The 15087-nt window shown below is 35.8% G+C and overlaps 1 protein-coding gene and 1 pseudogene across 6 annotated transcripts in view; both read left to right on the plus strand.

Annotated features, from left to right (window-relative positions):
• LOC122142023 overlaps positions 1-5497 on the plus strand; it is a 14158-nt pseudogene extending 8661 nt beyond the window's left edge.
• utrn (utrophin) overlaps positions 5459-15087 on the plus strand; it is a 178772-nt gene continuing 169143 nt past the window's right edge. For 5 of the 6 annotated variants that reach the window (XM_042751343.1, XM_042751348.1, XM_042751347.1 and 2 more), the window contains exons 1-12: positions 5459-5467; positions 8084-8265; positions 8344-8494; positions 10218-10337; positions 11053-11154; positions 12254-12361; positions 12564-12743; positions 12830-13008; positions 13881-13980; positions 14052-14139; positions 14216-14463; positions 14803-14983. In XM_042751343.1, coding sequence (XP_042607277.1) covers positions 8090-8265; positions 8344-8494; positions 10218-10337; positions 11053-11154; positions 12254-12361; positions 12564-12743; positions 12830-13008; positions 13881-13980; positions 14052-14139; positions 14216-14463; positions 14803-14983 — 1633 coding nt within the window. In that variant the 5' untranslated portion in view covers positions 5459-5467; positions 8084-8089. The remainder of the gene's footprint in view (positions 5468-8083; positions 8266-8343; positions 8495-10217; positions 10338-11052; positions 11155-12253; positions 12362-12563; positions 12744-12829; positions 13009-13880; positions 13981-14051; positions 14140-14215; positions 14464-14802; positions 14984-15087) is intronic. The other variant, XM_042751344.1, reaches the window with a different exon arrangement.

Consider the following 15087-nt stretch of genomic DNA (forward strand, 5'->3'; position numbering starts at 1 on the left):
TCATTTTTTTTCTCCGCTCACACACTCGCTCTCGCTCTCTCGCCTCTCTCTCCTCTCGCTCTTCCTCTCTGTCTTCTGCTTTCACTGGTAGAGTGAGTCATACAGTTTGTGCGTGTATATTTTTGTGCTATATCGTGCACACATGCAGTCAGAGATGGGTGTATCTCTCTCATACTTTTCTTGCGCATAGCGGTGTTAAAAAAGTCAGAGCATGGTATTGGCTTGTTTTTTTTGGACTTGTACCATGGGAATAGCATGCTTTTATGTGCATTTAGTATTGTTATACTATAGTTAAAAAACATTCAGCAATGTTAGAAGTAAACGTATAGTTACCTTGGAGTATTGCCATGTAAGTATATTATCCAAAAACATGGTTGCATCAGGATACCGTACTTTTACATGCTTTTGTGTAATATACTTTACCATGGTCAAAACTTAGTCGCACTTAACTAAATTTGTCACATTGGATCTTTGAACCTTTTGATCTTAAAAGCAACCATAAAACACATTCAACCATTCATATAATTTCGTCTAGTTTTTTTGATGACTTGTTACATTTGTTCCAAAATGTGAAAAATAGTAATAAAGGATGACGTCAGTGTGTTGCAGACTTTTTTAGTTTGTGTTAAAATACCTTGGTATTATCCTCTGATAATATTCTAATACTGTGCATTAGTTTCGGGGAGTTTTGCATTAGGGCTGAAACAATTAAATAAGTAGGGCGTTTAGTGCAATATGCCTGTATCTTATTGTAATAGTTTGTGACTCTTTTTATTAAATGAAATTAATTTAATAGCATGTTTCAGAGCAACACTGTGTTCATTTACATGCGGGCAAGTCAGACATAAATAATTAGTTATTTTTTTACAGTTGTACTGTAAAATAAAAATTAATCTTTTTTTCTTAAATCCAGTGAAACAATATAGTGGTAATAGTTTTTTTATATTTAACCAATATACTATTATTCTCTAGTCATATTGATGTGTCATATTCTGCTGCCCTAAAACAAGCCGCTGCAAACCTGAAACTATTTTTTTCTTTTAAACTTGAAAAAATCATAATTGCAGTTTTTGTGATAAAATTAGCAATTGTGTTTTTCCCCAAACCGTCCAGCCCTAGTTTTGCTGCATTTCGATTCTCATATGTTTTCTGACCGCAAACGTAAATATCAGAGTTTCCCATCAGCTGCAACCTGTGCATGGAAAACTAATGCATGTCTGACAGGTTACAGTAATTAACCTTTACTGGCCTTTAATAACCAGGTGAGCTGCGCTCGTCTGGCCACTGGAACCGGATTGACTGCAGGTCTCTAAAGTCAACTGTTGCGTTAGAATGAATCATGATTGATTGTTTTCACTCTAAAGCCCTTTAATGTCAACCCTGACAACAGGCTTAAACCATCGCTTTTTTCATAATCTTGCACAGCCTCTCGTAGTTTTTTTGCTATTGGCGAATTTTGACACGAGTCTGTCTGGAATGATAATTTAGGGGATTCACACCTGCAGGTGAATGAGGTTCTCACTTTCAAAAGGTTGCGGCGTATGTTCCTGATTTGTGGAATCAGATCCACAGTTGTTAAGATCCTCATGATTCCCATCCTGCGCGGGCGGAGGTTAGGGTTAGTGTTTTACTGATGAGACTGCTGTATATGTAGGGTTATGTAGGGCATCTGCTGGGACCCTGTGGGGCATTTGGGTGGTTCTGGTACTGCATCTGTCAGATCACAATATTTCAATGCTGCTTATTCCAGCTTTGGCTCACCGCCCTCCAACACACACAGTTTTCTACAGTCGAACAGAAAGAAGAGCGTTTTATTCCAGCATGTGGGACGGAGCTGGGAATTCCAGCTGAATATTTTCATCAGATGACCTTTTCCTCCAGATGAGGCTGTTTCTCTGTGCCCTTTATTTCAAGGAACAAAGCCTTGTTTGAAGACTCAGTTGCTACTATTAACAGAGATTAAATTGTCCTTTCTTTGTGAAAGCTCTGTTAAGATGAGGCTTTTTCCTTGTTCGAGATGAGATCCAGGGTCTTTGAAATGGTGATTGTCATTTATACTGAACATATAATATTCGGTCTCATTGTCTGTTTGAGTTCTGCAAACAGCGCTAATGAAAATAGTTGCTGTTTTTAAAGTTTTTTTTCCCCTCTCACTAACAGAAAAAGTATACCAAAACATAAACCACATTTTTTACTCTGTAATGACCGAATTGTCCTGTTTGACAGTGACTTCTTTTTATTTAAAATGGTGATACCATATTTTTTAAACGTTTATTTTTATCTTTATTTGCCCCTTTAACTCTAGCACTCTCTATTCTAATTTGTTTTCTTTTTATTATACAATAAACAAAAGCAAAAAAGGCCTCTAACATTAGCTTGCTCTATTCTTTTTCTATTCGGTCTGTTTTCTTTTTTTATTTATAATAATAATAATAATAATAATAATAATAATAATAAACCTTGCTAAATGACTAAATGTAACTTGTTTAATAGCAATACCATGTTTTTGGATGTGGCACCATGTCAATACCACGTTCTAAACATCTATCATTACACATTACATATTTAAAATGCACCATGATAATACCACATTTTTTTAGTTGTACTATGACCAATACCATGTTTTGGATGTGATTTCCTGCTGATACCATGGGTTCTTGTCATCTCTCGTTGACAATGCCATTATCCTTGTTCTTGAAACATGGCAATACCGTGTTATTTGACTTGTATTATATAAATACCTTTTTTTTGTGGATCTGGTACCACGGTAATACCATGTTCTTGATGTCTATGGCAATAGCAATGCATGTTGTTGTTTTTATGTATGTATGTTTTTTTTTTTTTTTTTTTTTTTTTTTTTTTACTTGCACTATGGTAATACCATGTTTTTTCTCTTATACTATGGTAGTAGAATGTCTTTTTTTCTTATACTATTTTTTTTTTTTTTTGATCTGGTACCATACCATGTTCTTGACATTAAATAATGACATTGTAATGGATTTTTTTTACTTGCACCATGGTAATTTTTTTTTTTTTATACATTTACAGTGTGGCAATACCATATCATGGCAATGGCATGTTTTTTGTGTACATGCACTCTGTGGTCATACAGTGTTTTCTGGATACGTTACCATGGTAATAGCATGTTTTTTTGGCAGTGCTTGCTGTAAAGTTCATGTCATACTGCCCATGGCAGTTGTTGCCTTTGTATTCGAGTTATCAGTCATAAGCTTCTTTCTGTTATTATTTTGTATCTCTTTGATGCACTTTGAATATTTTTGCCAGAGTTCTCGGGTGTGGTGCTGTTTGGTTCCCTGATGTAAGGTATTCAGATCAGATGGGTTTCATTACCTGATTCTGTTCTCTTTTATTATACAGCACAATGGAGTTCACGCCATGAAGAAAAAACCTGCTTCTATTTTCTATCAGACTCACACAATTAGCGGTCGATTAGTTGTTTCACTCTTATCACTGAGCTTGTGACATATCCGTCATGGGCGTGTTGAGGAATGTAGGTCGCCGGGTTTAGAAAAAGCTGTCAGTTTTTAAGGCGTGGGACATAAACATCTGAAAATGTGAATGATCTCACATGACTGGCCCTGTTGAGCTTTTAGCCAGTGTTTAGGAAAGTCAGCTGAAGACGCGTGCCAGTGGCAGTATTGTCTACAGCTGAAGGTCCTGCTGTAGATAGTTCTTGCAGCTCTTTTTGTTTGTGAGTGTGTGCGGCTCAGAGCCCATTTTCCTGTGGGTCTTTTAAAAGAAAGGAATAGTTTCTTTTCTTTGCATGGTATTTTCCATGTAAGAATGCTAGGCCAGCTCCAAACAGATGCTCAGTGGATCTCAGTAGACACGTCCAGGTCAAAATTCATCACAAATCAAAACACACATGATAAAAGGAATTCTGTTTTAAACATTAAAGACACATTTTGCACCATTTCTAGGGCTATTAAGTAAATTTCAACTAATTTAAGTTAATTAGTAAATTTTAATTAATTAATCTTTAAAAAAATCTACTTAAATATAATACCTTCATAAATATAGTATGTAATATGCATTCATAAAAAATAAAAATAAAAAAACCTGAAAAAAATGTATCACACAAAAATGAAAAACTATTTTCAGAATAAACAAAACTGGTTCTTAAGCAGAAAATCAACATATCAGAATGATTTTTGAAGGATCATGGTTGGTTTTTTTTGGTGAAAAACAGCAATATATTTTTTTCAGGATTCTTTGGTGTATTAAAATTTCAAAAGAGCAGCATTTATTTGCAATAGAGGAATGTCAACAGATCATATTTTATTTAAAATAAATAAAAATATTTATTCTGTTCTTTTGAACTTACTGTTCATCAAAGAATCCAGCATAGAAAAATAAATGAAATAAATAAAAAGTCCCACATGATTTTCAAGATTGATAATAGTGAAATAAATTACACTTTACAATACATTCAAATTGAGAATAGTTATTGTTTTCAATTAATTTTAAATTGTGACTTCTTTAAAAATTTTTAACAATTCTTATTGACCACAAAATTTAAATGTGAGTTCACTACCATGTTGCGAAAGTTATTGCTTTGCAATAATGTCTTTTTTATTTTATTTTATTTTATTTTATTTTATTTTATTTTATTTTATTTTATTTTATTTTTTATTTTATTTTATTTCATTTTTGGTAATGACAATTATGAGAAATTGTGCATAATGGTCTTAATGTTTTTTTATCTTTTTTTTTTTTATCTTGGGGTGGATATATTTTTCACATTTTGTGTATGTTTTTTTCCCGCCCAGTGTCCGGTTTTGTATTTTTTTTTTAAAATTTATTTATACATTTGATCTCCCCTCTTTCACATAGTCCTTTTTGTAAATGTAACAATTTTTCAATTTGAGGAGTGTCAACCAAACCTGTAGTTAAAATGATGGCCATTTTGATTAATTTTAGTTTTTACATGGATGCTGTGACTTATAATGAGTCAGACTGAAGTCACTGGTTCTTAAAAGTCTCCTTGACTTGCCTTTGAGAATTATTTGTGTCATGTTCATCATAATTTACAACACGCCATTGATGTCTCTTCATCTGCCACAATATTTGCATTTTGAACATAAATGCCAACATGTTTACACAGAAAGACACAGCTGTGTAAATTAAATTTTACATGTGGGGAAAGCTGGCACATTCATAGCGCTTAACGTTTTCTATAACATTATACTCAGATGAGCTGTTAACTGAAGCGCTGTGTGTTGCTGTGCAGGGTTTGTCTGGAGAGACGGAGGAGGTGAGCAGCACACGGCCAGAGACCGCCCAGCACACTGATGGAGGTGGACATGGAGGTCAGTCTGGACAACGTATCAGATCACGCTGGAAGAGGTGCTCACCTGGCTGCTGTCGGCTGAAGACACGCTGCACATGCAGGACGACGTGTCTGACGACGTGGAGGAGGTCAAAGACCAGTTTCCACACACATGAGGTGTGTGTGACACACTATAACACTTCATAAACGTTGTTCACATTTAGTTGATAATCTCTTTTTTCACTGAATTACTCAGGAAACATAACAATACAACATTACTGTGATTAAAAATAAAAATAAATAAAAATAGATGAGTAACGATGAATAAAAAACTTTGATGTTGGCTTGGCAAAGCTTTGTTTGAAAGTTCGAAATAACTTGGAAACGATTGAAGTTTGACAATTTTACTAAATTCTCAAGTCAGTAAAATGTTATTATTTTCTGCCACATTGCTAAAATGTTTAAATAAGTTGCGAACATGATTTAACATGCTGTTAACATGTTAGCACATTGCTAGAATGATTAGGATGTTGTTAACATGTTTTAGCATGTTGCTAGCAATATTAAGCACAATTGCTAACATGATTTAACATGTTTGATTTAAAATGTTGCTAGCATATTTCTAACATGTTTTAAAGCATGATTTAACATGATTTATCATTTTTCTAGCATGATTTAGAATGTTTTCACATTTCTTGCATGTTTCCGCATGTTGTTAGCATGATTTATCATATTTTGATGTTTCTAGCAAGTTTCTAACATGTTTTTAGCATGATTTAAAATGTTTATCATGTTTCTAGCATGATTTAGCGTGTTTTCACGTTTCTTGCATGTTTTCGCATGTTGTAATATGATTAAGCATATTTTGACATGTTTCTAGCATGTTTTTAGCATGATTTAACATGTTTTCGCATGTTTCTAGCATGATTTAGCATGTTTTACATGTTTCTAGCATGTTTTTTAGCATGATTTAACATTATTTCACATGTTTCTAGCATAATTTAGCATGTTTTCACGTTTCTTGCATGTTTGATTTTATTGCATGTTTTAGCATTTTGTTTTAGTGTTTTTTGATATTTTTATATGTTTCTTTTTTGTTTTTTTTATGATTTTTTTCGCATGTTTCTAGCATGATTTAGCATGTTTTACATGTTTCTAGCATGTTTTTAACATGTTGCTAGCATTGGTTAGCATTAGCTATACTAGCATAAATTAGCATGCATTTACTAACATGATTTAGCACATCGTCCCAGAATATCCTTAAGCTTTACTAGTGATAGATAACTTAAATACACTATAAGTCTTACAAAAATACAAAATGTTTGACCCCCCTCAATGAAAGTTTTTTTTTTTTTTTTTTTTTTTTTTTTGTCATACCAATCTGGATATCTGACCTGGGTTTTGGTGGTTATAGCTTGAAAACTTGAGGAGGAGATACAGGCTAAATTTAGTCTCACATGAAGAAGAAGCTTAAGTAGGATTTCATTGTTACTAACAAAATTCCTCACACCATGAAACTGCCCACCGCTGCTCTTTCTGATTGACCTGAGGACTTTAAGGGTTAGCATGTCCCGTGTTCAGATGCTCCGTGTTCCCGTCCTGTTGGAGAACATGCTCTGAACATGCCAGGAATGTGAGGAATTCTGTGAGGCTGAGAGACCTCTGACAGACAGCAGAGCCGGGGCACATAGACTCACTCCTGAGTGATGAATCCAGAGCGGGAGGGTGAGGTTTATATTCCTCTCAGAAAGTGAAGGCTAATATGAGGCACTGGCGCAGAAACAAAAGCAAGGCAAAAGCAGGAAAGCTCTGGAGATCCTCTGAGCACTAGACTTTTCCTAAAGCTTGAACCTATTTGTCTCTGCACTCTGGTTCCACTTGAAACATCAGAGATTTAGATAATGTGCAAATGGTTTGTTACACCATTTGTCTTTTTTGATAATTTTTTTCTGTTTCGAGAATAGATCATAAGATCCTGTGTGAATGAGTGGCACATTTTCTTCTACTACACATACTCAAGCACAAGTCTCACTATATGAGGGCATGGACTTCATCTCCAGGGTCACTGCACCAGCATTTCACCATTTCATTTGAGCAAAGCTATCATTAAATACATTTTCTGAATCTGATCTTCACGGCAAACCACCGAAATAAAAGTTTGCTTTAACTTGAAGATATCATGGCAGAAATATTTTAGCATTGCTTGAATTTAATCAGTAAACCTCTGTCGTGCAGCACATTTTTGACAAAATAAAAATGAAAATACAATGTGTTGTAAAGGAATTGTGTATTTTTATTTTAATACATTTTAATAGACTAATTACATAAAAAAAGATTCAATTTCATTTGATTTGATGTTTTTTGATTATAAATTTATAGTAAATCACAAAACACAAAAACACAGAAATGGAGAAAAATTAAGTAGACATATTTATAAAACATTTAATTATAAAAAATGTTACCTTTCCTATGTTTCTTTGACAAAAATAAAAGCCTACATTAAGTATGATGAACTGTATTACTTTAAATGCAGTATGCAGTGCCTAAAACACAATTAACCATGGTAAAGTCATCATAATGCTCTGCCTCATGTCAATTTTTGCTATAATAAACCATCAAATGGTGCAGCTGCTTATTGCATGACTACTTATCAAATAAATTAATGCATAAATATCATTAAGTTATCATGGTTCTTTATTATATAAGAACAGTCTAAATGACTTGCACTCTTAGACATCTGTGAAGATGGTCCGTGGTCATCCTGGTAACTGATGTGTCGTTTTGCCTCCTCAGGCGTTTATGATGGAATTGACAGCCCACCAGAGCAGCGTGGGTAACGTCTTACAGGCGGGAAACCAGCTGATCGCTCAAGGCAACCTGAGTGAGGAAGAGGAGGATGAGATCCGAGAACAGATGACACTGCTCAACTCCCGCTGGGAAAACCTGCGGGTCGCCAGCATGGACCGTCAGTCCAGGTACGGACGCACATATCCCTGCCGAAGTCTTCTGTTTGAAGAGTGTGCTTGAATTTGTTATTTCTCCTCTGTCTTCAGACTTCATGAAGTTCTGATGGACCTTCAGCAACAGCAGCTCCAGCAGCTCTCTGATTGGCTGACGCAGACGGAGGGGCGGATCCGTAAGATGGAGACAGAGCTAATAGCAGGAGACATGGAGGGATATCTGGCCCAGATAGAGCAGCACAAAGTAAGAGAAGCATTTGATTCTCTCAGTAGGACATGGTATCGCCAGCTATGTCATGGTGTGTCATGATACATTGTGATGCATCACAAAATTATACACTCCAAAAAATGTATGGAATAGTTCAGCGAAAAATAAAAATATACTGAAAATCAATTCACCATCAGGCCTCCTGATTGGAGAAATGTAGAATTTAGTCATTTATCAGCTGTTTGGGCTCTCCTTCTCATGGCACCCATTCACTGCTGAGGATCCATTGGTGAACAAGTGTTGTAATGCTACATTTCTCCAAATCTGTTCTGATGAACAAACAAACTCAATATATCGTGGGTGGTCTTAAGGAGAGTACATTTTCATCAAATTTTCTTTTTTTTTGGGTGAACTATTTCTTTAAAAACAAACCCAAATTGGTTTATTTTGGCAGCACAGTGCTCGATTATAAAAGAATGAATCCAGTGCTGGGTTGTTTTGACCAAGCTGTAAAATTACTATACCGTAGGGTTTAAATGAACACAGAAAGACTACAACACAGAATACAGCCAATACTAATAATCAAAAGGTGAAACAGATAGGTGAAGTGGTGTCAGCACACATAAAGCCTAATGCACTTGAACTTGCAGGACATGAAATGCTATATTTCAGATCTGCGCTTCCAACCCACCACAGTTGGGTTATTGATTATGAACGATTATCAACCCAGCTTCCTTACCCAACAGTCTTAATTCAACATTTGGGCTGAAAAGTAAACCAGTGGTTTCAGATTTTAACTTAACCACAGCTGATAGATTGTAGATTAGAAACATTAAAAGAAAATTATGAAACAAAGTGTATACTTAGCTTTGATAAAGTCTCCTAAAATAGTAATCTCTGTGCAATAAAACATTCCCAAGGAGACATGCGTAGTTAATGAATGACTCTCATCAGAGATCCTGTCTGTGTACACAACCTGTTCACAAATAAAAGCTTTCTCTTTCTGATCCCCAACGTGAATTTATCATGAATGCTGAAAGGATAGAGAGAGAATGAGATTGAGTTGTGAGGAGAATGAATAAGCAAATAAACGCATGCCCCAGTGAACGAGGGGCAAACATGACCTCTGCGTGTTTGTTCAGTTAGCGAATGGAGAACACACACACACGTTCGCTCCCACACACATGCTTACATTTAGGAGCCTCGCAGTCTCATAGGAAGGGTACCACATCACCCTAGTGCTTCCAAATTATTTACAGAGACACGCACATGTACACTTTCATATCTGACACAGAATAGAGTCAAAAAAATATCCACCCTAAATTCTACCACATCAAACTTATTCTGAGAAATTTCACCCACAATTAAAAGAAAGGTATTAGAAATTTTATCTGATTTAACAAAATGAAACCAGTATTGTGTATTATATGTAATAAAGGCTTTTGCATGATTATAGTTCTGTTTTATTTGTTATCTGTAAAATAATAAATAAATAAATAAATACATGCATACATAAAATCACTGTTGTAATAGTTGCAATGTGAAAAAAAAAATAAAAGAAGAATGTGAAAGAGAAAAAATATAATATTTTTTTTTTTATTTTTAGATGATAATATGGTGATTGGTGATTTTGTTATGTTTTAATAAATGTGCATTTTATCTTTTCTGGTTGAATTAAGAAACTTAACAAAATGTAATCAAAGTGTACTTTAGACCATTCCTTAAACTTTTGACGTCTTTTTCTGTGTTATTTCCTCAGGTTTTGCAGAATGATCTGGAGCTAGAACAGGTAAAGGTGAACTCTCTCACGCACATGGTTGTGGTCGTGGATGAGAACAGCGGGGAGAGTGCCACTGCTGCCCTGGAGGAACAACTGCAGGTAGAGGACAACATGCAGGATAAAATGCTGAGTTTTTATTTGTTGAGTCGAATTTACTGTAATTATGAAATGGCTGTTCAGAGAGTCTGATGATCAGAGCTGTTATTGCCTTCAGACATACAAATTATAGAACTCGCTTGTTTCAATTATACAATTTTTTTTTAAGTGTCAGCTGATGTTTCTTAAGCACAAATTTTTGTATATCACCATAAAAAGTAGTAAAATAAAACGCATAACCATGTTTGTGTTTTTATGAAAATTCTCTCTTTAGGTCTGACAGTCATTACTGGTTATATTCATATTTTAATTAATTGTTCATTCCTGCTATCTGTAAGGAAATCTTCAAATACTAATGTTTTAAGAGGAAAATACATTATGGTGTGTGTACCAGTGTGCAGTGTTGTTTGACAAAAGTTATAGACATCAAGGTGAATGCTACATTGAATGCAGTAAAGAATAATTTTTACAGTACGTTTCTTCTTACCTTAGGTGCAAAGGTAATCAAACCAAGCTGTTTTCCATGCCTTTACTGATAGCTCCTCTAAGGAATGAGATCCATTAATGTTGGACACAGTATTGAGAATTCATTGGATGCAGCACAGCAAGAAACTTGGAACTGAACAGACATTTGACACTCCCAGAGGCCGTAAAAGTGTGTGAAAAGTCATTCAGTGAATAACTTTCCCTCTTTTGTTTTTCCTTCTGTTCTTTACAGTCACTGGGAGAGCGCTGGGCGGCAGTGTGTCGCTGGACAGAGGAGCGCTGGAACAAACTCGAGGAAATTCAGCTGGTGTGGCAGCGGATGCTTGATGACCAGGTGAGGCTTGATACCAAATATCCCAACTTTCCAGTTTAACAAATCACAAAATTGATAATGAGGCCCTTTTATGCATGTTTTGGAAATTAAAAACAACAACTACAAAAAAAAAAACCTTTTCATGATCAATAATTTCTGTAATGTTTGAGCACTTAAAGGGTAAGTTCACCCCAAAATGAAAATTCTGTCATTAATTAATTACCCTCATGTTATTCCAAACCTGAAAGACCTTCGTTCATCTTCGGAACACAAAATGCAATATTTTTGATAAAATCTGAGAGCTCTCTGGTCCTCCATAGACAGCAATGCAACTGCAATGTTCCCAGGTCCAGAAACGTAGCAATAACATCTGTAAAATAGTCCATGTGACATCAGTGGTTCAACCGTAAATTTACAAAGCTATGATAATACTTTTCGTGTGCAAAGAAAATAATAATAACATTCAGAGAGCTCTTAGATTTTATCAAAAATATCTTGATTTGTGTTCGGAAGATGAACTTATAGGTTTGGAACAACGTGAGGGTGAGTAATTAATGACAGAATTTTCATTTTTGGATGAACTAACCCTTTAAATATGTTGAGGTTTTTGAACATCATTAGGTTGATTTATTTATGTCAGAAACCTGAAGTTACTAAAGCTTCTGGCCAAACAATTATATAAGGTGTGCCTCAGGGCTCTGTTTTGTGCCCCATTGTATTGTGCTCTTATCTTGGACTTGGAACATTCATTAAATGCATTTAAGGGTCAGATTGCTATTTCAACAGTTTAGGCTGCATTCTGGGAAAGGGTGAGATTCAATTATGGTGGTTTATGACTTTCAGATACCATTACCATTGACCCATTACATCATTAGTGTAGAGTGCACACAATCTTATTTTCACATTCCCCCTGTCTGGACCACTTCCGTCAGTTTGCTAACTGAACTGTGATGTAAATCAGAGGATATAGTCTATGATATTCCATTAAATTAATGCTTTTTATGCCAGTGTACTGTGTAAGGGAGGGTAGTATGATTATTTTCTCTTTTTATTTGGAGCAGTATATGAATGATGAAGCGTTTTTGCCATTGTCAAATCAACTTTCTTCTCGTCCATTCAGAGTTTATTTGGATCATGGCTTGCAGATAAGGAGAAGGCGTTGAGCGAAGTTCAGACCAGTGATTTTAAAGACCCTAGTGAAATAAATGCCAGCGTCCGCAGATTAACCGTGAGTAGAAAAACATACATATTTTCATATTTGGAAGTTTTTTATTACTTGCCCATAGTTTGGGATATATGTTTAAATAATCAATGTTCTGAGAACATAAATCATTGTAATTTTAAGATTGTACACTTAGGTTTTACAAATAATAACTGAAATCTACCAGGTTGATAAGAGCATTGCTGTTTTGGCCTCTGACTCTTTGCAGAGTCTTAAGGAGGATATGGCCCAGAAGCGGAGGGCCCTGAGTGCTCTGTCAGATGCTGGACAGGATGTGATGGTGCTGTTAAACAGTCCAGCCGCATCTCAGAGGATCGAAGCAGCCACAGACCTACTGACCCAACGCTGGGACAACCTGGTCCAAAAACTAGAGGACTGCTCCAGCCAAGTCAGATAAATGCATCTCACGTGTTTATGTTAATGCACATTAGCTTTTTATATGACATTGATTCCAAGCATCTGTTCGGTTTCCAGGTAACTGAAGCGGTGTCCGTGACTGGGATGCCCCAGGTACAGGAGAATGTTTTCATGGAGACAGTCACAACAGTGACAACACGGATGGAGCAAACCTTCACCAGCAGCAACCGAGAGCTACCGCCACCTGCCCCACCAAAAAGACGACATCTTGATACAGACGGCGAGCTCAGGAGACTGTAAGAAAACACACCTCTTTCTTGTAAAGAAACATAAATCTCTTTTATCAGTCCCTCCAGGATTTTGAGATTTTGTCAAAATCAGTCAAACTTTCTAATTTTTGCTTGCATTTTTGTCTTATTTTTTGCAATTAAAAAAAAAAAAAAAACAGTTAACTTGAGAGGGTGTAAAGCAATATTAGCTAACCAAAATCCATAATTCCAAGTCCAAACAAGTTATTCCATATGTGTTCAAATGTGCTGCCACTTTTATTGCAGTGAATTCCATTGTAACCATATGAAAGTGTTTAAACAGAAAGAAAAGTTCCAGTATCAGGCAGTCCCATTTGAGCGATGGAGAGGCTAATATCTAATATTTCTAAGTGATCTCTCCAAATGATTCATTCACGACCTACAATAGTATACTGCCTTTTCAACCCATTCACTTACAAAACATGCCAGAGCGAGACGCAGCTGCACATGCTATCCAACTACTTGCTTATATTTATGTTGAGCACATGGGACAAAAAGAAAATTTCTAGAGGTTTAAACTATACTATTAAACATATATATATATATATATATATATATATATATATATATATATATATATATATATATATATATATATATATATATATATATATATATATATATATATATTTATTTATTTATATATATACATATACATCCTCATAATGACTGGTTTCACCAGTAACTATCATGAAATTGCTGCTTTCATCAAGCGTTTATGTTTATAAAGAGCACATTTGGGAACCATTAGCATAAGCTATACAGTGTTTACACACACTTAACACACTTCTCTGTTGTTCTGCTTAGCTGTAGCACTCCCTCATGTGAACCCGGTGTGATTTTTTTTTTATGTGTTTTAGAGCTGAAACTGATGTTCCCAAGCTTTTGTCTCAGCTGGCTGCATGGAAGTCATCTGCCCGAGCTGCTGAGGACACCCCCGTCCTGAAGGAAAAACTACAGGTGATTTATTATAACAGTAACATTTACCTCCTATATTTGGTCTGCTTAATATATTTTTCCCGTATCTGTAGACCCTGGGTATGGAGCTTGCTGAAAATGAGGGGGCAGTGAAAGAGTTGGTGCAGAAAGGAGAGAAGATGATTGAACAGCTGGAGAAAGGTAGGGGACTGTGAGTGATTTTCTCGATAAATGATGGTTCCTGTTTTCTCCTACTGATTAAAATCACTCTATACAGAAGGTCTGCCCTCAGAGGGGGCCCGTTCTGGCCTGGACTCTGTGCATAAAGAATGGAAGAGCTGCCAGAACCTGATCCAGGATCTGAGGAACCGAGCTCAAGTTCTAGAGCGAGTGGCAGCGGTTCAATCAGGACTGAATGCTGTAAATGAATTCCTGCTGGAACAGGAGAAGTGGTTGATCTCCACAAAAGGGTTTAGAGCCAAGGACAACCAGCAGGATCTCCAGGCACTCAAAGATGACTGTGAGGTCAGTCAAATACAAGGCAGTTTTTATGCAAGACACTTTACTGAAATCAGATGTTAAAGGGAATCTAGCAGAATACTCTTAAAAAATAAAGGTTCATTATTGGCATTGATGGTTGTCCCATGAAGAACCGTCAACATCTATAGAACCATTCCATTGCACAAATGGTGAAATTATTAAATTAAAGAAAATTATTTTATCATCAGATAAAAAAAAATACAAAGAACCTTTATTTTTAAGATTGTAGCAACAAGTTAAAACCCACTCTGCATGCCTTATGTGATTTTTGCAGTGTAACATAGAGTTGTTAACAGAGCAAATCTGTACTGTACTGTGTTTCAGGCTCTAATAGCAGAGCTGGAAAAGCTTCAGCGGCAGGTGGAAGATCTCTGTTCTCAGACAGAGTGTCTGGCCGCAGAACCTGGTGCCCCTGAAACCATGAGGCCCAGTGTGACAGAGCTGGCATCACGCCACAGCAAAACTATTCAAGAGCTTAAGACGCGGCAGCAGGACATCACTATAGGTATACATTTCCAAATTGCAGCCTTTACACTACGCTCTCATTTAAACATTTAAAGAATGTCGCTCCAGCCTGCAATTTGAGGGAACTTGGGCATTTTGAAAAAC

Source organism: Cyprinus carpio, chromosome B23 (assembly GCF_018340385.1).
Source record: "Cyprinus carpio isolate SPL01 chromosome B23, ASM1834038v1, whole genome shotgun sequence".
Taxonomy (NCBI): Eukaryota; Metazoa; Chordata; class Actinopteri; order Cypriniformes; family Cyprinidae; genus Cyprinus; species Cyprinus carpio.